We start from the raw sequence: 25,208 nt of genomic DNA, 5'->3' as shown, positions 1-25,208 counted from the left end.
CCACCACTTCTTTGGCTTCCATCACTTCTACATTCTCAGGAACTTTCTGTTCTTTCTTATTTATTTAAATTTATTTGAAAAAGAGAGAGTAGTCCTGGCATGGTGGCTCAGTGGCTAAATCCTCTCATTGCAAGTGCTGGAATCCCATATGGATGCCAGTTCATTTCCCTGCTTGTGCCCTGTGAAGGCAATGGAGGATGGCCCAAAGCCTTGGGACACTGTACCCACTTTGGGGACCAGGAAGAAGTTCCTGGTTCCTGGTTTTGGATCAGCTCAGGTTCATTCATTGCAGCCACTTGGAAAGTGAACCAATGGGCGGAAGATCTTTCTCTGTCTCTCCTCTCTGTAAATCTGCCTTTCCAATAAAAATAAGTGAATCTTTAAGAAAAATATGAATTAATATCTTATATCTGCTGCTTCATTCCTAAAAGCTTGCATCTACTAAGGGCTGTGCCAGTCTGAAACCAGGAATCCAGAACTCCACCCAAGGTTTCCAATGTGGTTGGCAAGACCCCAACCACTAGAGTAATAATTTGCCTCCCCCTCGTATGTGCTAAAGTAGTAGGAAGATGGAATGAAGATGGGACCCAGGGCTATAATCCAGACATACCAATATAAAATGTGGTTGTCCCTTTTAAACCAGGAGCCTGTGTTCAGCTTAACTGTTAAGACAACTGAGGCCCATGTCTCAGTGCATGAGGTTTAACTGTTGACTCTGTCTGCTAACTGCAGTTTGCCCTTAGTGCAGACTTGGGGAGGCAGCAGTGGTAACTTAAGTTCTTGCGTTTCTGCTACTCACATGGCAGTTGCATTGAGTTGTTGGCTACCAGCTTCAGGCTGACCATTGAGGTCATGAGAGGAGTGAACCAGCAGGTGGAACTGCTCTACTTCGGGCTCTCACTCTTGGTCTCACTGTCACTCATATTTCCTCCAGGCAGGTCTTTATTTCTGTACTTCCATACAGATTGACTTTTCACAAATGCCATGTGTTCCTGTTTGCTGTATTTCTACGCCTCCTAACTCTACACCTCCACTCACTCCTCCTGAGCTAGGGATACCATTGTATCACTAGAACACTTTAGCTAAAGTTATATATTGTTTCCTTCAACTTCAGTTATCAAATGAAATCCTCCTATACAACATTAACCATTCCCTCTTGGTTTGAGATCTCTTCCTACAAATTGTGCCAGTAGTGGATCTTTCTTATTTTGTTTTTTTAATTTTATTTTTATCACAAAGTCAGATATACAGAGAGGAGGAGAGACAGAGAGGAAGATCTTCCATCCGATGATTCACTCCCCAAGTGACCACAACGGCAGGTGCTGTGCCAATCTGAAGCCAGGAACCAGGAATTTCTTCCAGGTATCCCACATGGGTGCAGGTTCCCAAGGCTTTGGGCCATCCTTGACTGCTTTCCCAGGCCACAAGCAGGGAGCTAGATGGGAAGTAGGGCTGCTGGGATTACACTTGGTGCCCATATGGGATCCTGGCGCGTTCAAGGCAATGATTTTAGCCACTAGGCCGTGGTGCTGGGCCCTCTCAGTGGATCTTGAAGGGATCCTTTAAGGCAGAGTCCAAAGACCTCCCAAATTGTAATTTCTCTATCATTTGTCTTATGTCACTTATGTACATAAAAGTATCTGAGGTCAGGCTTAGTGGTGTGTCAGCCTAATTCTCTGCCTGCTGTGGCAGCATCCCATTTGGGTGCTGGTTCATGTCCTGGCTGTCCCGCTTTTGATCCAGCTACCTGCTTGTGATCTGGTAGGGCAGTGGAGTATGACCTGGGTTCTTAGGGCCCTGCCACCATTGCAGCCATTTGGAGAATGAACCAGCAAATAAAGGATCTCTCTCTCTCCCGTGTGTGTGTGTGTGTATGTGTGTGTGTGTGTGTGTGTGTGTGTGAGTGCGGGCGCATATGCTTTTCTCCATAATTCTGCCTTTCAAATGAAAAGTTCTTCCACATTTGTATTCTCAATCCCAACCTCTTCTCTGAGCTATAAATTTTGTTTCCATATCCTCTTGAATGTTTCAGATGTACTTCATACTCAGCATTTCTAAAAAGGAGCTCAAAAAGGAACCAATCCTTTTCAGTTCCCGTCTCTTACACTGTTTCCCGTCAGTGGAGAGCATCCGTCTGCACAGATTAGAACTCTCAGCCATTCAATACACCCAGTTCTCCTTTACCAGCTGTTTCTAATCCATCATCAAATTTGTCCATTTTGTCTCCCTGTTAAACCCTTGAATCTGCATACTTTATTCTACCTACCACCGATGCAATCATCCAGTCTACTCCTGTGAGCCCTTGACCTGTTATCATTCACCCTGGCCTTGCAGTCTCTTCTGTTGCTCTCCAGCCAGGAGGGTTTTTTCTTCTTTTGTTTGTGTGTTTATTTGTTTTCAAAATGCTTTTAGTCCTCCCATGGTGTATTTATGTCTCCCCATGTTTTCACCTGCTCTCAGAGTAGGACCCAGTCCATTACAGTGGGTTCTGCATCCTGCTCAGCCTAACTAGTGTTCCTCTTCAGCCTCACCTGGCACTGTGCACCCTTACTGTTTATATTCTAGCCACATTTTTGTCCTTCTGAGTTGCCACAAGTTTTCCTGCTTTAGGCACTTTATATAACATGTTCTTACATGTGAAACTCTTACCTAGTTCTCATCCTTCAGCTATCTGCTCAGTGATAATTCATCTCAAGGAGGCTAATCCTTTTATTTATTTAATTTCTTAATTTTTCTTCTTTTTATTATCATTTTCTGATGAAGGTTCATAGACCCTGGATTTCCCTCACCAACTCCCCAAATGCCCTCTCTGCCCTACCACTGAGTTCCCCTATATTATTACTATAGTATAGTTCTTCATAAACAGTCATATGTCCATCATTCTGGGCATGGTCAATGGCAGAGATTCCAGCATCCTATTGTCAAGATATACTAAACAGTTTCATTGGAAGTCCATCTTTGTCTGGAAGTAGAGATGCATTCTGCATTGTATCCTCACATCTGGATATGATAGTCTCCATTACACAGTTATTACACATCCCCTTAAATGAAAAGCCACAATACAAAATCAACAACAGGAAGAATGGACATTTACAATACCATGAAGTTGAATAACATGCTACTGGATATGATAGTCTCCATTTTACAGTTACTGTACATCCACCTTAACTGAAAAGCCACAAAACAAAATCAACAACGGGAAGAAAAATAGAAATTTAGAACTCCATGAATTAAATAACATGCCACTGAATGACTAATGTGTCACTGAAGAAATTAAAAAGAAAATCAAGAAAATCAGTTCACTGAGCCAGAAATGAGTTCACTCCCAGCTCAGTGCATGCACAGTCCTGTCCCATAGCCTTTGCCTCCCTACACAAAATGGCACCCAGTTTGGTTCTAGCGGGAGGACTGGGCTGTGAAATCCACCCTGTTCCCGCACTGCCCATCTGGAACCTGCTGTTCTGTCTCTGCTCCTGGTCAAATGAAACAGACCAGCAGGATGGGCAGTTCTTTGTGTTCGCTTCCTGAGCTCCCGGTGAATGCTCCTTCCCACCTTGTTGCTGATGGGGGTCCAACTGCACGTGCAGTTCACAGCACTACTTGCTGAATGCCACTTGGGTATTGGTCACTGTAATACCACACTGTTGTGTTCACTGCTTTCCCATGTCAGTCAGTCTCCGGGTATCCCTCTGATGTCATTCTGTCCTCTCCTGTTTCCTGGAATGTGCCCTCTCTGCTTCACACTGGCTGATGTTTCTCTGTTTAATTGTATCCTTACCCTATTCTACATCTTGATTTTCCATGATTTTAATCTTTGTTACAGGCTGTTATGGTACTGTATTTAGTTTCTGTCTCCACCACTGGATAGATAGCTGCACAAGAACAGGGATGTATTTCATTAAATTTTCATCCCTGTATTTTGGCACAAAGTAGATACTTGGTGCACATTTGTGGATCTACAAGCTAGACATTTCAGAGGAATGTCTGTAGAAAAAGAGGAGCACAGAAATGTCTCTTTTTTAAGTTTTTTTTTTTAGGTTTATTTATTTTTAATGGAAAGACAAATCAGATTTATGAAGAGAAGGAGAGACAGAGAAAAATTTTCCATCCACTGGATACTCTCCAAATGGCCACAATGACCATACCTGGGCTGATCTGGAGCCAGGAGCTTCTTCTGGGTCTCCCACATGTGTGTAGGGTCCCAAGGCTTTAGATCATCCTCTACTGCTTTTCCTGGCCACAAGCAGGGAGCTGGATGGGAAGTAGAGCAGCTGGACATGAACTGGCACCTCTGTGGTATCCCAGCGCTTGCAAGGTGAGGCTATAGACATTGAGCCATCATGCCAGGCCCCAGAAATGTCTCTTGTGCCTTAATTGGGAGAAGTAATATACTAGTTGCATTAATTGTAGAGGAGCGCATAATTTTAAGGAGTCCTAAGGCCTCTCTAGGTCCATGCTTCTGGGCCTTCACCAGTGTTGTATGTCATAGAGCAGGTGAGTGAATCATACCATTTCCTATAACTTAGGCCATATAATTCTCATTCATTTAACATTGTGTCTGCAGATTTTAGTCCTATTGACATCTGCATTTTCAAACTTCTCTCCTACAGTGTACTCTGTAGTGTTTTATTCATGCAGTTTTTTCTTGATCTTTCTGAAAATATCTTAGTTCCTGTTATTCATTTTCTAATCAGAGTATTTATTCCAAAATTCAGCTTTGATCTGGCGTGATCTCATGGCTTCAGTTAAGAGTACAAATTCTGAACCTTTTGGCATTTCTTAAGAAGCCCTCTGAGTAACTGTCCGTATCTCCAGTCTCCTGCCACTCTACAGTGAGTCCCCTGCACTCATCAAGCCAAACCATTTGAGTTTCCTGTTCTGCTTTTTTGCCTTTGCCTGAGCCTGGAGTAGCTGCCACAAACGATTTTCAGCCAGATGTTCCTCTCATCCTGTTGAATGTATATGCTGAGGAGCCGCTCCTGTCTCTCTTAGGTCCCTTACATCCTTCTTGAGCTGCCCTTTCTTCTAGACTCTGACTCCCTTAGGGATTAGACCTTTTTTAGTAACAGTACACTTTTATACAGAGGCCCTGGCATATATAGCCAACCTGTATTAAGTACATAGATAACTTAAACCAATTCTTGTTTCTTTCTCTCTCTTTTTTGTTTGTTTTTATTGAGAAGTCAGATATGCATAGAGGAGAAGACACAGACTTCCATCCTTTGATGCACTCCCTAAATGGCTGCAATGGCCAGAGCTCAGCTGATCCGAAGCCAGGAACCTGGAGCTTCTTCGGGTCACATTGCGGGTGCAGGGGGCCTTCCTTAACTGCTTTCCAAGGCCACAAGCAAGGAGCTGGCTGGGAAACAGGGCAGCCGGGATATGAACTGGTGCTCATATGGGATCTCGGTGCATGCGAGCCAACAACTTTAGTCGCTAGGCTACCGCGCCAGGCCTGATTCTAGTTTCTTTTAAGATGAACATAAGCACTAGCCTGAATGCCAAATAACAGCCATGACAAGCTGCAGCATTGCTGGGTAAGCATTCCCTCTTGAAGTCATGCCTGTTAATAGCTGAAAAATAAAATGTCAACTAATGTGTTACATAGAACCTTTGTCTCCCTTCACATATTTTTCTGTCCCACATCAAATTATTACCTCGTCATATACTGCTAAAATTGAGCTGTATTCATGACTTTGTAGTAAAATGCTGTTCATTCTTCAAAATTATTTATCTATCCTTAAAATAGGAAGTGTTTTTTTTTTTGGGGGGGGGGTGTTTTTCTGATTTTCAAGAAGGCGTTCTCTTGTACCAAATCAAAATGTATGTGTTGTAGAGCCACATATTGCTATACTTTCTCTATGCACTTTTGTGAAAGCCAGGCTCCAGGGCAAAGCAAGGAAGCACAAGAGGAAAAGCAGTTTTATGCATTTGCAGCTGCAGAAAGTAGTAACACTTCTCGTGGGAGTGCTGTATTCATTCTTAAATTTCTCCTTTAGGGGGATGATAGGATATCGCTTTTTTGGCATTAAATATTCTTTCCCAACACAAATGTCGCAGTTGACCTCATTTTGCTCTCACTCAATAAAATGTTTTCCTTGATGTCATATGAAAAATTGATGATTCTGTTGGTGACATGATTTCTATAATGTCTTCAGGAAGATTTGGAAATCCTTATGTGGTTTCACTAGATTTGCCAGATGTGAAGAAGATTAAGAACTAAACTGCTTGGTTCTGGCTGCTATTAGATTATAAAAAAAATTGTTATTGGCAACAAGAATCAAAGGATAGACTTTAAAAAGCCACTTCCTTGGACTAAAAAATAAGTGTTAATGTGGTCCCAAGGGATTGATGTTGGGAAGCCTTCTCAAAAATATTTTAAAGAAGGACTAGAAGAGAGAATAAGGAGAGATTTTTAGATAGGAAAGTAGAGTTGATTGGCACAAGCTGGAAGTTTCTCAATATGATGTGAGTGGGCGGAAGAGCAGATGTGACCTGTGTTTTACCACGTTGACTCTTAAGTAGCTCCTCCTTTTTCTGCCTGATGAAATGCCACGATTGTTTTTTTTGAAGGATTTACTCAGCAGGGTTAATTTCTTATTTCTTATCCTGCTAAACCATTTGGTTTTTAAATGTATATTTCCTCTCTATGTGCATGCATAATATATAATCATAATAAATTATTCATGTTTAAAGATCTTCACAGATTTATTTTACGATCCTTTACTCCTTGCTTTGCTTTCTTCTGTTTAAAATCTTCACTCTTCCCTAATACCTTTCTTATTTTTATACACATTATTTTGTAGGAAGAACATGGCAGGATACTTATTGAAAAAGCTGACAATTTTATTAAAATATTTTATGTAATTTATGTTTAGAGTAAAGATCCTACTTTATAACTTTATCTTTTAGTAAATGTTATTTATTTATTTGAAACATAGACACAGAGATCTCCAATCCATTGATACTTTCTTCAAATGCTTACAGTAGTAAACATTTGGACCAAACTGACCAAACCAGGGTCCTGGAAATCAATTGAGGTCACTCACGTGGATGACAGTGACCCACGTGTTTGAGCCATCAGTTTTCTGTCTTCCAGGTCACACATCAGCAAGAGCTCTGTTCTTGTTTGTTTAAATAACTTAGGAATTGCTAACTTCCCGAACGTGGAGAATTAAAATCTACCCATTCTAGTCTTTATGGTTTATAAGAAGTATTATAATGTGCCTTTTATTACCCATCAGCGATGGGGCTTTTAAAGTGTGGTATGCTTTGACTCCCAGAATGACAGCATAAACTTTAACAGATATAGCTTTATCACCATCTGAAATATATTACAAAGTGCTTTATTTCAGAATGCTCATGTTTGATTCTTAAAATTCGGTTCAAATGCACTGGAATTAATGTTCGCAAAAAGATGGATATTTTAAAAATCTGTAATGCTTATTTATGATTCAGTTCCTGAGTTATAGCATGCATTTTATAAGTTCTCTAAAAGATAATCTACTCTGATATAGCAGATTGGATTTCATAAATATTTTAAAATTTTATCTGCTTCATAGAGTTTCCTTTGATAATAACTTTGATCTGGGTCAATTATGCAGCCTTTGAATTAAAGGGGTTTTTTTTTGTAAAAGGATAATAAGTTTGTTTTTTATTTTTCCATTGTAAAAGCTTACCTGTATCTTAGTCCTTTAGTTGCCCATGTAAAAAAATTACTCAATTACTCTTCCTTGATTGTTATTTGATGTTTTTCTTATACGATTTAGAATCTATGCTGTTACTATTTACAAGTATTAAATTTAGCAGGAAACCATTTGGAAGGTAAATTAACCCATAATAATAATAATACTAACATCACATTTACTTTTGTGATGATTAAATGAAGTATCAAGTTTCACTTTTAGACATAATCCATCCAAATCTGAAGAGCAGTAGCTAAAGAAAGAATTATTCAAACTTTAGATTTTGTAGGAAAAGTAATGTTTTCAGGTATTTCAACTGGAGTCCAAAATTCTAGTTGAAACCTAGTCAAGCAGTAGCATTAAGTTGTGCAACTAAAGTCAGTTTATTCTCCAGCAAGGTAATAATAGATGATACACAGCCAGATGTTCTTCATTTACTCAGCCCATGGACAAATACACACTGTATTACCTACCAGGTGTTGGGACACAACAAATCAAAAATACAATCTAGCATCAAAGTACCTTCATTCAAACTGGAGAGAAGTGTAAGCTGATACTGAGGCAAGGCAGGAAAGCAGTGTTACAGGTATTCACAGGACTATGAGATGGACACTGTGGTATGGCAAATTAAGTTGCTGTTTCAGGTCCCAGAATCCTTTATTGGAGTGCCAGTCTAATTCCAGCTGCTTTGCTCTGATCCAGCTCCCTGCAAATGTGCCTGGGAAGTAGAAAATGCTAGCTCAAGTTCTGGAGTCCCTGGCTATCCACTTAGGAAACCAAGATTGTATTCCTGGCTCCCAGTTTTCAGCCTACCAGATCCAACCCTAACTGTTGTGGCCACTGAGGAATGAACCAGTAGATGGAAGAGATCTTTGTCTCACTGTCTCTCTTTTTGTCACTCTGATTTAAATAAAAATAAATCTTTAAAAGAAAACATTCACAGGATTGCGACATTGAGGGACAAGTTAATGGGAACGAATTCTGGATTTCCGGTTCCTGATTTGATCTACTGTGCGCCTAATGGTAGGTTCACATTTACAGGACAGGACATGAGAAATTACAGGCAATTTTTGTGAAATCTCCCCTTTTACAGATGTAATTTATGTGTTGAAGATATAAAGTTTTATTAAGAAGTTTGAGATTTATCCTGATAACTAAAATATGCAACACATTGATATAGTTTTAAAAAATAAATTGTAGCATAGTTTTGATCAACTTGATCACCTTCTTTAGTTTGGATGAACTGAATCTTGTTTCATGGGTCTTATACAGCCCATAGACTAGACTGTCCTGCCCTTGCAGGAGATTCACACTGTTCCATTAAAATTGGGTTCTGGCAAAATAAAAGCAACAGTTCCTTATCAGTGTAAGATTGATTTTTATAAAACTTGAATGAAGAGGTACTTCTGAACACCAGGAAAGGAGGGAGGGAGGAAAAGAGAGGAAGGCAGGAAGAGTGGAAGGAAGGAAAGAAGAGAGGGAGGGAAGGAAAGAAAGAAAAAAGGAAAGAAACTCAGTATCCAATGATGTGAGGCTGTACGTCAGAAACTTTGTAACATTTCTGTTTGAAATATGTCAAAAACTTATTCATGTTGCATGAATTGGAGAAGGCCATGAGATTGGACACGGACTAATTTAAAACTAGAGCTACTATTAGTGCATAATTATTATCCAAAGACAGAATATATGGTACTGATGTGTCATTTTTAAAAAAATATATATGTACTATGCTGAAAGAAATTAACTTGATATGATGAGACCTGTGGAGCACTTGATTGGTTTCTTAGATGATTTTTTTTAAAGATTTATTTTTATTACAAAGTCAGATATACAGAGAGGAGGAGAGACAGAGAAGATCTTCCGTCCAATGATTCACTCCCCAAGTGAGCCGCAACGGCCGGTGCTGCGCCGATCCCGATGCCAGGAGCCAGGAACCTCTTCCAGGTCTCCCACATGGGTGCAGGGTCCCAAAGCTCTGGGCCATCCTCGACTGCTTTCCCAGGCCACAAGCAGGGAGCTGGATGGGAAGTGGAGCAGCCGGGATTAGAACCGGTGCCCATATGGGATCCCGGTGCGTTCAATGCGAGGACTTTAGCCACTAGGCCACGCCACCGGGCCCTCTTAGATGATGTTCAATGCTGTAAAAGGAATAAAAAATTTCCACTCTGACCATCCAGTTTTCACCATTTACTTGGAAGAAGAAACCTGGAGTGGATTTGAAACAGTGTGGATAATTGTGCGTGCCTTGTATTCTACTTAAAAAGGAAATTCACAGTTGAAGCTGAGCTGATCAATTGGAAGGCAAAAGCCTGGAGCTTCTGGGACTCCCATGTCGATGCAAGGGCACAAGGATATGGGGCCATGCTCTGCTGCTTTCCAGGGCCATTAGGAGGGAGCTGGATTGGAAGTGCAGCAGCCAGAACTCCACCTGATATCTATATGGGATGCTGGCATTGCAAGCTTAGGATTAGTGTGCTACATCAGCAGGCTAGCCCCTCAAATTCATTGTGTTTAGATGATAATAATATATAGAAATTTAGTTGGCTATGATTCTACAGAATGCACAGAAACTGTTAGACAATTATTGTGTCCATGCAGATTGGTACTTCTTTTGCTAAATAGTGCAAGTGAAAACACAAAGATAAGTTGTACAACCATGAGATTTATTGCGAGGCTCTCATCTAAAGAAAATCTTTTTTTTTTTAAGATGGCTAAACATTATGTAAGTATGATATTGTGAACTTTTTAGTTTCAGTATTGTGAACTTGTTAGTTTCAGTATTCTCTATATTACAGGCTAGATTTGTGTTATTACTTATACTCTTACATTTTGCTTATTTGGTTGAGAAGGAATGAATGGCATTTAGTTGGTTCAAAATGCCCCATTAAAAAACAGAGTAAAACCTTTCCAATAGGTGATTAGTATTGCAGCATCAACCTAGCCACTTGTAATCATGACTGCTGTGGTATGTCAGAAGCCTGTAGTGAAAAATAAAACAGGAAACCATAAACAATTACATAATAGCTCTCTACAGTGAAGAATCTTACTGTTTTACTCTCTGTGATAAATTTGGGTCAAACGGTTGCTGTGTGATAGTCAGCTCAGTTCTCCTGCCAAAGTCTAACATACAGAATTAGAGTTGTTTGCCTGGATTTTTAGGTAGAATAGTCACTGTGATATCATCCTTACTCTTTACTTCATTCTGCTATGCTTTGGTTTTGTGTCCTTTGTCTGTGACTTTAAAAGAACAGGAATCTCTGCGTAGGGAGTCTGTTTCTTCAGCTGTTATTTTCCTATTCAGAATGTCATATGTTGTCTTACTAAGGCTCACCTAGAGCTCCTGTGGAACTTTGATATTTACATAATGCTTCCTAATAGCACACTTTGTCATTTTCACTTCCATCCTATTGCTAACAGAGGCCTTGCCATTAAAAAGCAGTGATATGCTCAAAAGCAGGGTCCTTCTCTGTGTGGGATGACATCTCAGGTTCTCAAGGACTAGTAATGTCTCGGCTCTGCTTAATCTTGGGTTTTTCCATTTTCAAGCCTGGATTAAAATTACTAGATCCCTACCTTTTTGCACCCTTCCAAACGTGGTCTCAGTCTCCAGGGTAGTCAGCTCAAATGGCTCTGAAAGGAGCAAGACCTGAAGGTCTAGAGTCAGCACAAAACATCAGAATCCAGCTGTAGCTAAGCAGATAAGCAAAAATGCCGAACTGGAGCATCCATCACTCCCACCCTCATCTTGCCACACATGTGGTCTGCAGAGCCCCAAGCGATAAGCACAATTTATTCTGTCCGAACTTCAATGCCTACTGTTTCTACCACCTTTGTCTTTCCTCTCTGCCTCTTTTCCTTCTAATCCTTCTAGGTGAGTTAATACAGCCAGAGAGAGGATGTTAATGAGATCTTTCAAATTAAATGTGTTTTTGCTTAAGCGGGTTTTTTAAATCATTGAATGAAATTTGGCTTGTTATGCTTTTTTTAAAAAAGATTTATTTATTTTTATTGCAAAGTCAGATATACAGAGAGGAGGGACAGAGAGGAAGATCGTCCATCCGATGATTCACTCCCCATGTTAGCGCAACGGCCGGTGCTGTGCCGATCCGAAGCCAGGAACCAGGAACCTCTTCCAGGTCTCCCACATGGGTGCAGGGTCCCCAAGGCTTTGGGCCATCCTTGACTACTTTCCCAGGCCACAAGCAGGGAGCTGGATGGGAAGTGGAGCTGCCGGGATTAGAACCGGCACCCATATGGGATCCTGCGGCGTGTTCAAGGTAAGGACTTTAGTTGCTAGGCCACGCCGCCGGGCCCGGCTTGTTATGCTTTTTTCATGAAGAAAAATAAATATTGTGTAAATGGTTCAGCCTGGCCGGTTCCTAAAGCTGCATCACAATTTTTCAAAAGATCAGGTGAAGTAATCGTTAAGAGCTTTATTTCCTAGGATCACTAATGACTTCAAACCTAAACAAACCTATATTACTGTCATTTGCTCCAAAGACCATTTTTCTAAATCCCTTTGGATTCATATAGTTCGCATAAAGCACAATCAAATAGTAAAGTATTATACATATGTAGGATTTTGGACCAGAGGGTGCTTTGTAAATTGTAAAGTGTATAGTGAATAATCTTATTATGGTAATCCATAATTCCACATGGTGATATGGGATTTGAAAATACTGTCCTTGGAAGATTATCTACTGTTCCTCTTTTCCTTTTCTTGTCAGCAGTGAATCATTGATTTTGGATGTACAGTGAATCAGTCAGTGCTTATCAAAGTATCAGTAGTCCCAGTGTGTCACAAAGTCATCTGTAGTTCACATTGTCAGGAAGAGAGAGTTTGTAGTCTTCCTTCCCTGGGGAGTTAAGTGTAACACTGTTTTACAAGCATTCTTTGAAATGTATGACATTAAGATTTGACATGAATACCCTTAATTGACTTGAAGGTAGACAGACAATCCTTTACTTACTTTTTGTAAGACACACACACACACACATATATGTATAAATGCTTTGTAAATTATAAATTTGTATATAGATAGATAGATAGATAGATAGATAGATAGATAGATAGATAGATAATGGCAGAATTACAGAGAGTGGGAGACTGGGAGACACAGAGAGAGATCTTACATCTGCTGGTTTACTCTCCAAATAGCCATGGTGGACAGCCCAAATCAAAGATACAAGCCAGGAGCTTCATTCAGCTCTGCCGAGGGTGGAAGGTCCCAAATACTTGAGGCACTGTCTGCTGCTTTCCCCAGGCCCTTAGTAGGGAGCTATATCAGAAATAAAACAGCAAAATCCAAACCAGCACTGGTGTGGGATGCCAGCTTGAAGGCAGTAGCTTTACCTGCTACCCACAACAGTGACCCAGACAAATAATCATAATATTTGGTTTTACCATCAGATTTAATAACATGCAGGCTTTGAAAAAAAATTCAATTCCTCTGATGCTGTTATATAATATTACTGGGAAAGTTATGTCTTGGTGAATTCATAAAGTGTTACTAGTCAAGGTCTATGTGTTCCAAAACACTCTTTCCCATATTGTATTCACCATTTGCTGTGTTTTTCCATTTTCTTCTGAAAGTCTTTTTTTTCATAACCAAGCAAAGATTTTAGGATTCATTCATACATTAATTCAATAAATGTTTATTTTGCACTGCAATGGCAGACTTAAGTAATTAGAATATAGACTCTGTAGTTTGCAGTGCCAAGCAGGTTTATAAACTGATACCTTGTGAGAAAAATTATTTCACCCTTGTTCTCATGGGTAATGATGGAGACATTCCGTAAATGTGGACCAGAACCTGAAAAACACTGTTGTCCTGTTAAGGAATATGTCTCTCCTGAGAGCAGCAGTGGGCCAGGGGTGAAATGTGATAAGCTGGGAAAGCAACATGTTCACATTTACACTTTAAGGGAGTCCCTAGTTAGGAAAACTGACGACTGGTTTGTGTGAGGGCCGAGTACGTGCTGGGCAGAACCAGACTGGACTGCAACACCCATTGGTTCCAGTGCAACTCGGGACTGAAAACAGAACCAACCCAGCAATTGCAACCACCAGCTGATCGTGGTGATGGACTGTGCCGGGCCCTGTGCTTGCTAGAGCATACAAGAAACTAGTCTGGGAATACCTCAAAGTTTCTTTGGAGATCTCCCTAATTGAACTACTGGACTCAGAACTCTAATCAAGAAAAGACAGAAGACAGAGCAGATCAATCATTCATCTCAGCTATATGTTGGCAGCGATATATGGGGCAAACGGAGACTTTATGATGGACCATATCAATCAGTGGACGACCTCATCGAGCGAAACTGGCAGCGATTCATAACCGGAGAACTATTAACACCACTCGAGCACATATCTCAGAGCATGCCCCACATCCGGGACTCGGGGTGGGCGGGAAACCGGGTGGGGCTTCCCCCTCAATATCCCCCTTTACCTCAGATACAAGATGGAAACAATGTGGACATAATAGTATTACCCACTTCCCTATCCCCCTGAACCTTTTTTTTTTTTTTCTCTTTTTTTTCTCTTTTCTTTTTCTTTCTTTAACTGTAATTAACTATGTAAAGATTGTCAACAACACAATAAAATAGATTATAAAAAAAAATAATATGAAATAAAAATATTTGCAAAGTAAATGAAAAAAAAAAAAAAGAAAACTGACGGAGACGGTAAGTGCTTGCAGTGCAGTGGGAAGCACTAAGGTGTCGTGAGTGAGAATGTGAAGTGTTGAGCCAGATTGGTCTGGATTCAGATTTGGACTTGTGTAACTTCTCTTTCAGACTTTTCTCTATAAACTAAGGAGTAATAATCATAGTACTTAACTCATGGAATTAAATAAGTTAATGTATGTGAAAAGGTTAAGTAAATTTATGTCCTCACTACAACTACTATTGTAATAATCCTGTTTAAAAGAGAGGTTGGCACAGATTAAGGCAAAGACAAGTGAAGTAGCCTCATGCATGACAAAATCGACTGTAATTTCTGACTGGACATTTGAAGAAAATAGGACAAAAGGTTGAAAATGAAAAGCAGATTTTGAGTGTCATCATTTGAGTGAATGGTGAGTCCGGTTCCTGAAACAAGGAAGACAGTAAATCAAACATTTATGTGATTTGAAGTGGATGATAAGTTCAGTGTGAGATGTAATAAACTCAGTATCATAAAGCTTCAAAAGGAAATATTCAGCAAGCGGCTGATATAGCATAAAATCTGGAGATTTTGAACTTGGTTCACCATCTATTACTTGAGTCCATTATCTTACAGTGTTTTATGATGATTTCTATAATTTATTTACAATTACTCATTACCATAGGAAACATAATTTTTGAAACATCCAGAAACAAATAGAGAAGTAGATACTTTCTTCCATCATCCAAATCACCCCTCAGCTTCAGTTCTTACCTGTCTGTTACAGAATCGCACTTAATTTACACATGTCTTAAGATTAGTTATTTCCCAGGGCCCAGCACTGTGACCTAGCACCTAAGGTACTCACCTTGAATGCGCCGGGATCCCATACGGGCACCAGTTCTAATCCCAGCAGCTCCACTTCCCATCCAGCTCCCTGGCTTGTGGCCTGAGAAAGTAGTCAGGGAGGACCCAATGTCTTGGGACCCTGCACCCGCGTGGGAGACCTGGAAGAGGTTCCTGGTTCCTGGCTTCGGATCGGATCGGCACAGCACCAGCCGTTGCAGTCACTTGGGGAGTGAATCATTGGACGGACGATCTTCCATATCTGACTTTGCAATAAAAATAAATCTTTAAAAAATAAAAAAGATTAGTTTTTTCCCAAGAGAACCCTCTGTTATTCATAAATGTAAAGTTTTTGGAAAAGACAGCTGTCTGTTTTCCTCTGATGCTTGTGCAGCACAAATCTTTATGAAAATGACAATCAAAAGTCTGATCAATCTAACACTTCTGGCTGAAGAAAAACGTCCCATTGATGTACAGGTTTTGTGTGTGTGTGTGTGTGTTTTAATTTATTTGTTTATTTTGGAAAGTTAGGTATACAGAGAAGAGGAGAGACAGAGGGGAAGATGTTCTGTCCTGTGCCTTGAGTCATTCCCCAAGTGGCTGCAACGGCCGGAGCTGAGCTAGTCAGACGCCAGGAGTCTCTTTGGGTCTCCCACGCGGGTGCAGGATCCCAAGGCTTTGGGCGGTCCTTGACTGCTTTCCCAGACTACAAGCAGGGAGCTGGATGGGAAGCGAGATGGCCGGGATTAGAATCTGCACCCATATGGAATCCCAGCACATGCAAGGCGAGGACTTTAGCTGCTAGGCTACCACACTGGGCCAGGTTGTATTGTGTTTTAAAATTAGTGTTGTGTTACTGGGGGTGTGGGTGGTAGGGTAAGTGTGCAAAGGTACACTTTGAAATGACCTAAAACCTATCTAACTCAACTTTCCAGGCTAATTCACTCTGTCATTCTACTTGAGCTATTTTACAATCCTGTAAAGTATAGAAAACTAATAGTAATGAATAAAATTCTTATGCATTGAAGTGGAAACTGTCTGATGAAATGTAATTGATTACTGTCCTATGTATATTGACCAGTTTAACATCTATCTGTAAGGTTTTTGCAGTGTTCTTGATGTTTGTGTATTCTGTGAATGTATCTTTGAGCCAGATGTTACATCTAACATGTTTTCTTTCTAATGCGGCAATTAAAATCTATGTGGCATGTTCAGCCTAAACTACTGTTATAAACATTTTTATATACTTTATATTCACATAATGTCTCTAGAAAAATTCTTAATAAATTGATCGCTGTGAATGACTCTACAGGACAGAAGGCAACAAAATTTGCTTTTCAGTGCATGGCTTTTTGAGTCTTTAGAATTTTGTGTCATATGCTTATCTTATCTTACCTGACCAAACAATTAATTTTAAAATTCCATTTGAATCTGTAAATCCAGTCATTAGCCATCTTTTATCCACTGAATTCACATCTGATAAAACTGAGTTTCTGTAGAGATTTTTCTATCTAAACCAACTACTAATAGATGAGCAATTTAGACATCAATATCCTACTGCAAGCTTTGCTTATGTAATTATTAAAACAAAGTTTTAAATTTTACCTTTCAAGATAGTCCTACCTAATACTATGGATGAATTTTGGTCATATTAGCTACTGCTAATCTCTTCAGGAATCATATAGTTCTAGCATGGCATTAAGTGGCAGATTTAAGTTTTGGATTTAAGTTTGCCTTACCTCTTTACCAGCTGTGCCTATGCTATAATCTTTGTGTTTAATTACAGTTAGCATCTTTCCCTTGAAGTTAGTGATTCTGTGTCTTAGGTGTATATGAAATCACTTGGAGTGTTTTTCTAAAATCCAAGTGTCTGGACCAATTAAAGCGTAAGACTGAGGGTGGAATACAGACGAGTATTTTTTAAAGCCACTCAAGTGATGCTGTTGTTGAGAAGCACTGCTTTGTGCAAAGAATCTACTAGCTTGATAAGATTTAATATGTAATATCTCAGAAGCAGAAACACTGAGGGTTCTGACCAAAAGATCTGCATAGGTAATGAAGAGGGTTCAAACAGAAAGGAGAGGCACCCCTTTCTGAATGTTCTGTACCTATCTGTTTTTACCTGTGCTTCCTCTGCAATGGGGCAGGCAGATCTTGGGTGTGATATAAAGGGGCATGTTAAGGTGGCTACAGTGTTTCAAGTTTTTTTTTTTCCATAGTAATGAATTCAAATAAACTCTGAGTAAACATACTGAATTGGGCCTATTGATTGCATATCCTTCCTCTCATCCTCTGCCGTTTGCGGCATAATGCCGATCTCCTGTTGGGTGTCATTTTTCTAATACCACTGCCATCATATGGTGGTATTACAGGTACAAGTTCATAGTTGTCATATACTGGACAGCTGGAAAAAACCACATACTATGCGACATCACCCCCTAAGTGCCTATTTTAGTCAAAGATCCTGAAACCTCATTGTTCTAACTCTTATTAGCAATAATCTTTGTTAGATCCTGGATATAGTCACAGTTATAAAAAGAAAAGGGGAAATGAATTTGCTTGTTTATTTCAGAAGAATAAGGTGAAGAAATATCCTATTTCATGCTATCTTCCACCCTGAACATTATTTTCTAATGGGAAGTCCTGATTAATGACCTATTTGTATTTCACATTTTAAACTGTTTAATTTTTGTTGTTTTAGTATTTTGAAACATGCAAATTGATATCATAACCTCTACTGTGGTGGTCTGCCTTCATGTACTCATTGTATATCCCCCTCCCTTTTGTATAGGAAGACAGAGGTGTCAATAACCCTATGCCTAACCGAGGAGGCAATGGATTAGCTCCTGGGGATGACAGATTCAAACCTGTGGTGCCATGGCCTCATGTTGAAGGAATAGAAGTGGACTTAGAGTCTATTAGAAGAAAAAACAAAGCTAAAAATGAACAAGAGCACCATGCTGGAGGAGATTCCCAGAAAGACATAATTCAGAGGCAGTACCTCACATTTAAGCCTCAGACATTCACCTACCGTGATCCTGTGCTACGCCCAGGGATCCTCGGTAACTTTGAACCCAAAGAACCTGAACCTCATGGAGTGGTTGGTGGCCCTGGAGAAAAAGCCAAGCCATTGGTTTTGGGACCAGAATACAAACATGCAGTTCAAGCCAGCATTAAAGAGTTTGGATTTAACATGGTGGCAAGTGACATGATCTCCCTGGATCGCAGCGTCAATGACTTACGTCAAGAAGAGTAAGCATATATCCTCTTCTTTCTAAAATTGGGGCAACTACTGTTTTGGTAGTTATCTAGATTTAGTTAGAGCGTTAGAATGGAAACAAAGTTATGGCTTTATTTCAAGGAAATCAGAGGTCCTTTGACCAACAAGATGACCAGAAAAGGGAAGTCTCTCCTTGTATGCCATCATATTAAAGGCAAGATGTAGAAAATTCTGGAGTCTTTTCTATCAGTGCTACTGCAGATGTGGTTCCTGGACTGGCATCATCTGAATTCTTGTTACAAATCTGCAGTGAAAAAATGAGCTTGCACTAGAACTGTAAGTCAACCACAATTCATATTAAATGCTTTGTCTAGCTCAACTGACAGTTTTCTAAGTGGTAAAATTGTCTTGATATGTCGATTTCCATTCTGAAGCAAGCTCCTAATCTTGTTGTAGAACAATAGCAAACAGTAATATTGCACTGAGTGTCTCATATAATTTTCTAGATTTACATTTCCTTTAGTTTTTTGTCATTGCTGAAACTGGAAATTGAAACACTTGAGTATATGCAAAAGCATCATTCAGACATATAAAAATGTGGCCTAAATTTTCCAGTTTTTTTGGTATGTTTTAATTTTAAAATGAAGTATTTCTAGCACTCTGCTTCTGATAGACAGCAATTGCTGAATGAACTCAAAGCTTTTCTTTCAGCTTATTCAGTAACTGTTTTATTATTGTAGGACCTAAACAGCTTTTAATATAAAAACTAATTCACTGCCATTATAATACTCTCAAAATGTATTCCAGATTATATATTGTTAGCAAAATCTCCATTTTAAAAGGTTGATGCAGGGCTGGCATAGAGGGCTAAGCTGTCATTTGCAGTGCTGGTTCCAGCTCTGACTGATCTATATCCATGCCAGCCCTGGCTAGGACATCTGAGCAAGCTGCAGAGCATGGCCCACGTGGTTGGGCCTCTTGGGACCCTGCACCCGTGAGGGAGACCCTGGCTTCCAGCTTTGGCCTGGCCCAGTCACAGCCATTGTGGCCATTCAAGGAATGAACAATGGATGACAGTCTCTCTCTCCCTGTTTCTCTCTCCTGCCCTCCCTTCCTCCCTTCCTTCCTCCTTACCCCCATAACTCTGCTTGTGAGTTAAAATAAATCTTTTTATAAAAAGGTTAATGCAACAGGTGCATGCTTCCTGGCTTCAGCCTGACACAGCATTAGTCACTGAACCTGTTTGGGGAGTGAGCCAGTAGATGGGCGATTTCAGTATCTCTCCCTCTTTCTCTGTCACTGTGGTTTTCAAATAAATAGATTTCTTTTAAAAAATGAAATTCAGCTAAATTTGCTTTTCAAATAACAATGCGATAAACTTATCCAAAATATTACATGGAATATACTTGAAAGTTAACTAAATGTCCTCTATTTTGTCTGATAACTTCCACCGCAAAAGTACTTTTGGTACTTTGATGGGTAGTGTTCTCATCACTATATGGGATTATGGTAAAGAGAAACTACTTACTGACCGTCTAATATGATAAAACTTCTAAAACTTAGGCAGTTCTGGGCTCAGCAGCGTGGCCTAGTGGCTAAGGTCCTCGCCTTGATCCCATATGGCCGCTGGTTCTAATCCTGGCAGCTCTACTTCCTCTCTATCTCTCCTCGTCTCAGTATATCTGACTTTGTAATAAAAATAAAATAAATCTTTAAAAAAAAAAAACTTAGGCAGTTCTTACAGCTGAAATGTGTAAGAGTTCTTACCTGTATGTTCAAAGTCTGAGGCTCAGAGCTGTGATTCCTTTCTACTTGCTCAGCAGAATGGCAAAGTTGCAATTAACCTCAGGTGGTTTGGTGTGAAGGCTCTTTTTTTGTCCACTGTAACTGAAGTCTGTCTCTTTCTGGGTGGTGTTCCTCAACACTACTTTTTTAATCAGAGGGTAAACCTAGCTGTGTGCAAATGGAAATTTTCGCACAAGTACCATTTATTTTGCACGTCAAATAAATATAAAAGGTAAAAAAAACTAGCATTCAATGTAATAAATATGCTAGGCAAATCAAATTATGTCCAAAATTTAGAGCAGTGTGTGGAGAGCCATCCTCTATGCCTGCCTCCCCTTCCCTCACATAGAAACTCTCATCAATGCCTCTTGTTTGTCCCTCCACAATGCGGCTCACACTACTTCTGTTTCTTTAATCTCTGTTGCCTCCACCTGAGTCCCAGTGACCATGAAATTTCCTGGAATTTTGCAAAGGCATTCTTACTATTCATTTTTGTTCTTGCTTCTGACCCTTTGTTATTCAAACAATAATCAATGTATTCTTTTAGAAAGCCACATGTAGCCCATTGAAACCCATTCTCTGTGTGTGTTTTTCCATTACCCTTAAAAAGAAATTTCAAACTCTGTATCTGCAGTAGTATGCTGTGACCCTGCAAGTCAGGCTGTGTCCTGTGCATTTCTGTTTGTGACCATGCTTGCAGTCCGCAGTCCTCTTGCTGTTTGGCCTTTCATGAGTTCCTTACATGTGCTCATCTCACTGTGAGTGCTTTTCCTTCCCTCCTGTGGCTGGGTCCTTCCAGTCCCTTAGGTCTCAGTGGAACCCTTGTAACCATGCTATCTAGTTGCATAATTCTCTTCTCTATTCTCTCACTGCTGTGTCTGGCCATTGCATTCATTCATTTATTTTTAAAAATTTTATTTCAATGGTATTTACATAGTTGATCAGGGTGGGAAGGATCAAGGAATAGGGGAAAATGGATGAGGCCACAGTTTCCACATCTTTTCTCTTCTTCCTGTATCTGGAAGAGAGGAGGTAAGGGGAGATGCTGCAGCCAGTGTCCCAACACCTCAATACCAAGAGATAGGAAATGGCCACACAGTGTCATCCCAGGGTCCCCAGTATGGAGCATGCTCCTAGGGTTCTGTATGAGTGGTTTTGATATTTTTGAAATGCTGTCAATCTCACCAATCTATGAATGAAGAAATCCTTCCAAGGTCCATTGGCTGACACAGTCCATCTCAGAGTCTCTGTTAGTACAGGTATTTGCTGCCAGCGCTTGGCTGAGGTAGTTGATCAATTTATTCTGCCCGCCTTCCTCTGTTATGCTACAAGATGTCCTCTGCAGGCTCCAGTAGACCACAACATACTCCATGTGCATCTGGGTATGCCATCCACTGCTACGTCTAAGCCACTGAGGAGGCCCAGCTCTGACACTTGCATTCCATGGTCAGACCACAGACCCTGCAATTCTCCCCATGGTTGGAGTTCTGAGGCCAGCAATTCAGTGGGGGGATCCCCAAAGAAACCTTGTCTGAGGTGATCCCAGACTTGGCACTTATGTGTTCTTGCCAGGATAGGGTCCGGCTCAGTTTGTCACCCACATCAGCTTAGGTACACACTGGTACTTGCAATTGCTGGGTCAATTCTGTGTCCATCCCCATCTCTTAGGCAAACCAGCAGATGCTGCAGCCCAGTTCAGCCCAGCCCAACACACACTCGACCCTAATGTACACCAGTGGGAAACTGCAGCCTACTCGATGCAAACCCCAGTAAGCCCCACCAAGCTGGCACCCAGCCCTGATTCCTGTTCTTGTCAGTATGTGCAACAGACTGGTTCATTCTGTCCTACATCCAATTCAGCTCTTGTAAATGTCAGTGGGCATTGGAGCCTAGCTCAACCCAGCCAACCCCATTATCCATCCTACATTTGCACCGGTGGGTGCTCCCACCTGTCTAGCCAGGCCTGCTCCCATCCCTGGTTCTCATGCTCATCAGTGCAAGTTGCAGCCCATCCTAGAGTTGCCCACAGTTTCCCTAATGGGCCCACTCCCAGTCCCGGATCTTGCACTTTCCATGTGGTTCTGCAGTCTAGCTTGCAGGATTTGTCCCCAGTCCCAGCACTTTCCAGCTGATGCTGTGGCAAAGTCCAATCTGCCCACACCTAATCTGTCTTATGCATGAACCAGTGGGTTACCCAGCCTGGCTGTCCTCCCAAGCCAGCCCACATGCAGGCCTTTAAGCATTGTAGCCTTACCTGGCATGGTCTATCCCAAATGCCAGTTCTCATGCTCATCAGCAGGAGCGGAGGCAGAGCAGGGGAACCCCCCACAACCTGCTTACCAGGCTAGAAAGCCTCACCCTGGATCCCACATTTACCAATGGGTGATATGGCCTAGTCTGTCGTGGCCCACCTGAGATATTTGCCAGTGGGTGGTACAGCCTCGTCCAGCCCAGCCAGCCCTGAATCCTGGCCTTAAGATGAACTGGCTGGTGTTGTGGCCCACCTGGCCTTCCCGCACCCCGTCCTGGTTCTCAGATCTGCTAGTGAGTAGTGCTATGGATCAGCCCAACCTGGCAACCTCCAGACCTGACCCACATATGTTCTGGCTGGTATTGTAACCTGACTTGGTCTGAACTGCCCCTAGCCTTGGTTCTTGCAGGGACTGCATCCTGACAGAGAAGTTCCCCAAGCATCTTTATCAGGTCTCCTCCCAGTGGCAGATCTCATGCACACCAGTGTGACCTTGGCCAAGCCCAACCTTGTCCACCTCCTGTCGTGGCAGGAACAGTGTACTTGCCCAACTGGTCCACATCCATTGCAGTTCTTACTGTTGGGTGTTACAGCCCTGCCACACCTGGTCCACGCCCAGACTCAGCTCTCTCATGGTTCAACAGAAGCGAAGACCTTGCCCAGCCTGTCCTCTACCCTCCACAGCTGTCATGAGCACCAGTGGGTGCTGGGATCTAACCCAGCCTGGCACACCTCAGACCCAGGTCACATTCATGCAGAGGGACAATGTAGCCATGTACAGCCCTCGTGCTCACCCATGGTAACCACAACTGAGTGAAGGCATCCCCTTAGCTCCCCAGTTAGACCTATTCCCACCCACAGGTCTTGTGCATGCCAGTGTTGCTCTGACCCAGCTCGGCATATCCCATCCTCAATCTGGGCCATTGCCATTGCCATTGGATGCTACAGCTTAGCCTATCCTGTCCCAGCCTGCCCACCCTAGCCTCAACTCTGGCTGGTGATTGCTGCAGCCTAGCCTAGCCCTGCTACAATCTACTCCCATCCCTGCCTCATGCAAATCAGTAGGTGTGATAACCTGGCTTGGCATGAGCTGCACTCCAGCCAGGTTCCTGCACAAGCCAATGGGCTAACAGTGCCCTGGCACTGCCACTCCAGAACCAACCCACACACTTGCCAATGGATGAAACTGCCTTGCCCAGCCTTGATCAACATCCAGGCTTGAATCCCATGCTCACCAGCAGGAGCTACAGCCCACCAGGGGAATTTCCCAAATTCCCATACCAGGCCCCCTCCCAGACCCAGATCTCACATGTTCCAGCGGGTATTAGGCCCTTACCCAGCATAGTCTGTCCCCTCTGCTCTGGCCTTTGTATGAGCTGGTGACTAGTAAGGCCCAGCCTGCCTCATTCCCTAGTCTTGGTTGTGCCTGTGGGTGTTGCAGCCTGGACCTGCCCAGCTTTTCCCAACCCCAGTACCCCTGAGTGTCACAGGGTTCCATGGTCACACCTAGCTTAGCTTATCACTACCCTCAGCTCTTTAACAAACCAGTGGATATTGCAGTTCCATATGTTTGGCCCACATATCCCCCGTCTGAGCTACTCCCAGATCTGGTTCATTCACAAGCTGGTTAGTGTCATGACCCAGCCTAACATTACCCATTGCCTGTTCCAACTCTTCACTGAACTAGCCCTGCCAGTTAGGCAGGACCCCAACCCTAGTTTACAATCGGCCAGTGCATGGTGTTTGCCGGTGTTTCGATTTAACTAGCCCAGTTTATGTCTCCCATGTGGCCTGGTGCTTTGGTCTGATCCACAAAGGTGCTTTGTTACCCCCTCCAAAACACCCAGTCTAGCCCCCTCACTTATTTGCAAGTACTCCTTTTCATTAGGAATCCCCCAGAAGTCATTTCTTACCTGCAATATACTGCCTCAGCTGTCCTCACTCCCTCAACTCCCCCTGCTCCCTTCCCTAATTAATCCACAGGCCCTGTGCCCATGAGCCCATGGGTTCCCCAGCCCAGCTTTTAGAAGCCCACTGGGTATCGTGTTGGCCTGGAGCTCTGCCCTCCCATCAAGGTCCCAAGCTCCTGGCATGTGTGCTGGCCTGGGACCTTTCCCCTCCTCTCATCTTTCAAATGAGTCTAATATGCCAGTCTGTCAAGGGTAGACCAAAAATGTTTTAATACAGGCCTGTTGGTTAGAAATGTAAGTATTACTGACTGCTTTTACTACTGGCTTGGATATTCTCTCTTGCTTCTTGGAACACATAAATGTCACATACTTTGTTGTCTTTGGCTTCTTGCTTCTATTTATACCTTCCATAATGGCAAAGCCTTCCTCTGGATTGTTTGCTTTTTCTTCTTTTTCTTCTTCTTTTTTTTAAAACTTTAGGCACACCAGTTGCCATCTGAAACTCACACTTTTCTGAGTCCTCCAGTTTCCTTCCTTCCTGTCTCTCTTTTGCTCCCTCTCTTTCCCTCCTCTCTCCCCTTTTCTCCTCTTTTCCTCTTCGTTTCCTTATCCTTTTGTTAATCTTTCTTCCTTACATAGGCTAATTGTTTCTTACATTTTTTCACTAGCACAACTGCAGTAGTACCTAGGAATAGGATGTTACATGTTTTTGTCTGTTTCAATCTTGTGTTACATCTCCAATCAAATAAAAAGTCCCAAGACTATTTCATAAAATGATCTTCAGTCTAGCGATAAAAGTTTCTTAATGTGTCAAAATACTCTAACAATTCCCAGAAACTTTTATTAATTGAACCCAAATTATTTTTAA

At 41.7% G+C, this 25,208-nt stretch overlaps 1 protein-coding gene across 2 annotated transcripts in view; it reads left to right on the top strand.

Annotated features, from left to right (window-relative positions):
• The window catches only part of GALNT7 (polypeptide N-acetylgalactosaminyltransferase 7), a 141,031-nt gene that overhangs the window by 56,281 nt on the left and 59,542 nt on the right, over positions 1-25,208 (top strand). For both annotated transcript variants that reach the window (XM_004579045.2, XM_004579044.3), the window contains exon 2: positions 17,966-18,426. In XM_004579045.2, the coding sequence (XP_004579102.2) occupies positions 17,966-18,426 (461 nt within the window). The remainder of the gene's footprint in view (positions 1-17,965; positions 18,427-25,208) is intronic.

This window comes from Ochotona princeps, chromosome 11 (assembly GCF_030435755.1).
Source record: "Ochotona princeps isolate mOchPri1 chromosome 11, mOchPri1.hap1, whole genome shotgun sequence".
In the NCBI taxonomy this organism is placed as follows: domain Eukaryota; kingdom Metazoa; phylum Chordata; class Mammalia; order Lagomorpha; family Ochotonidae; genus Ochotona; species Ochotona princeps.
This window is presented reverse-complemented; position numbering and strand designations above follow the sequence as displayed.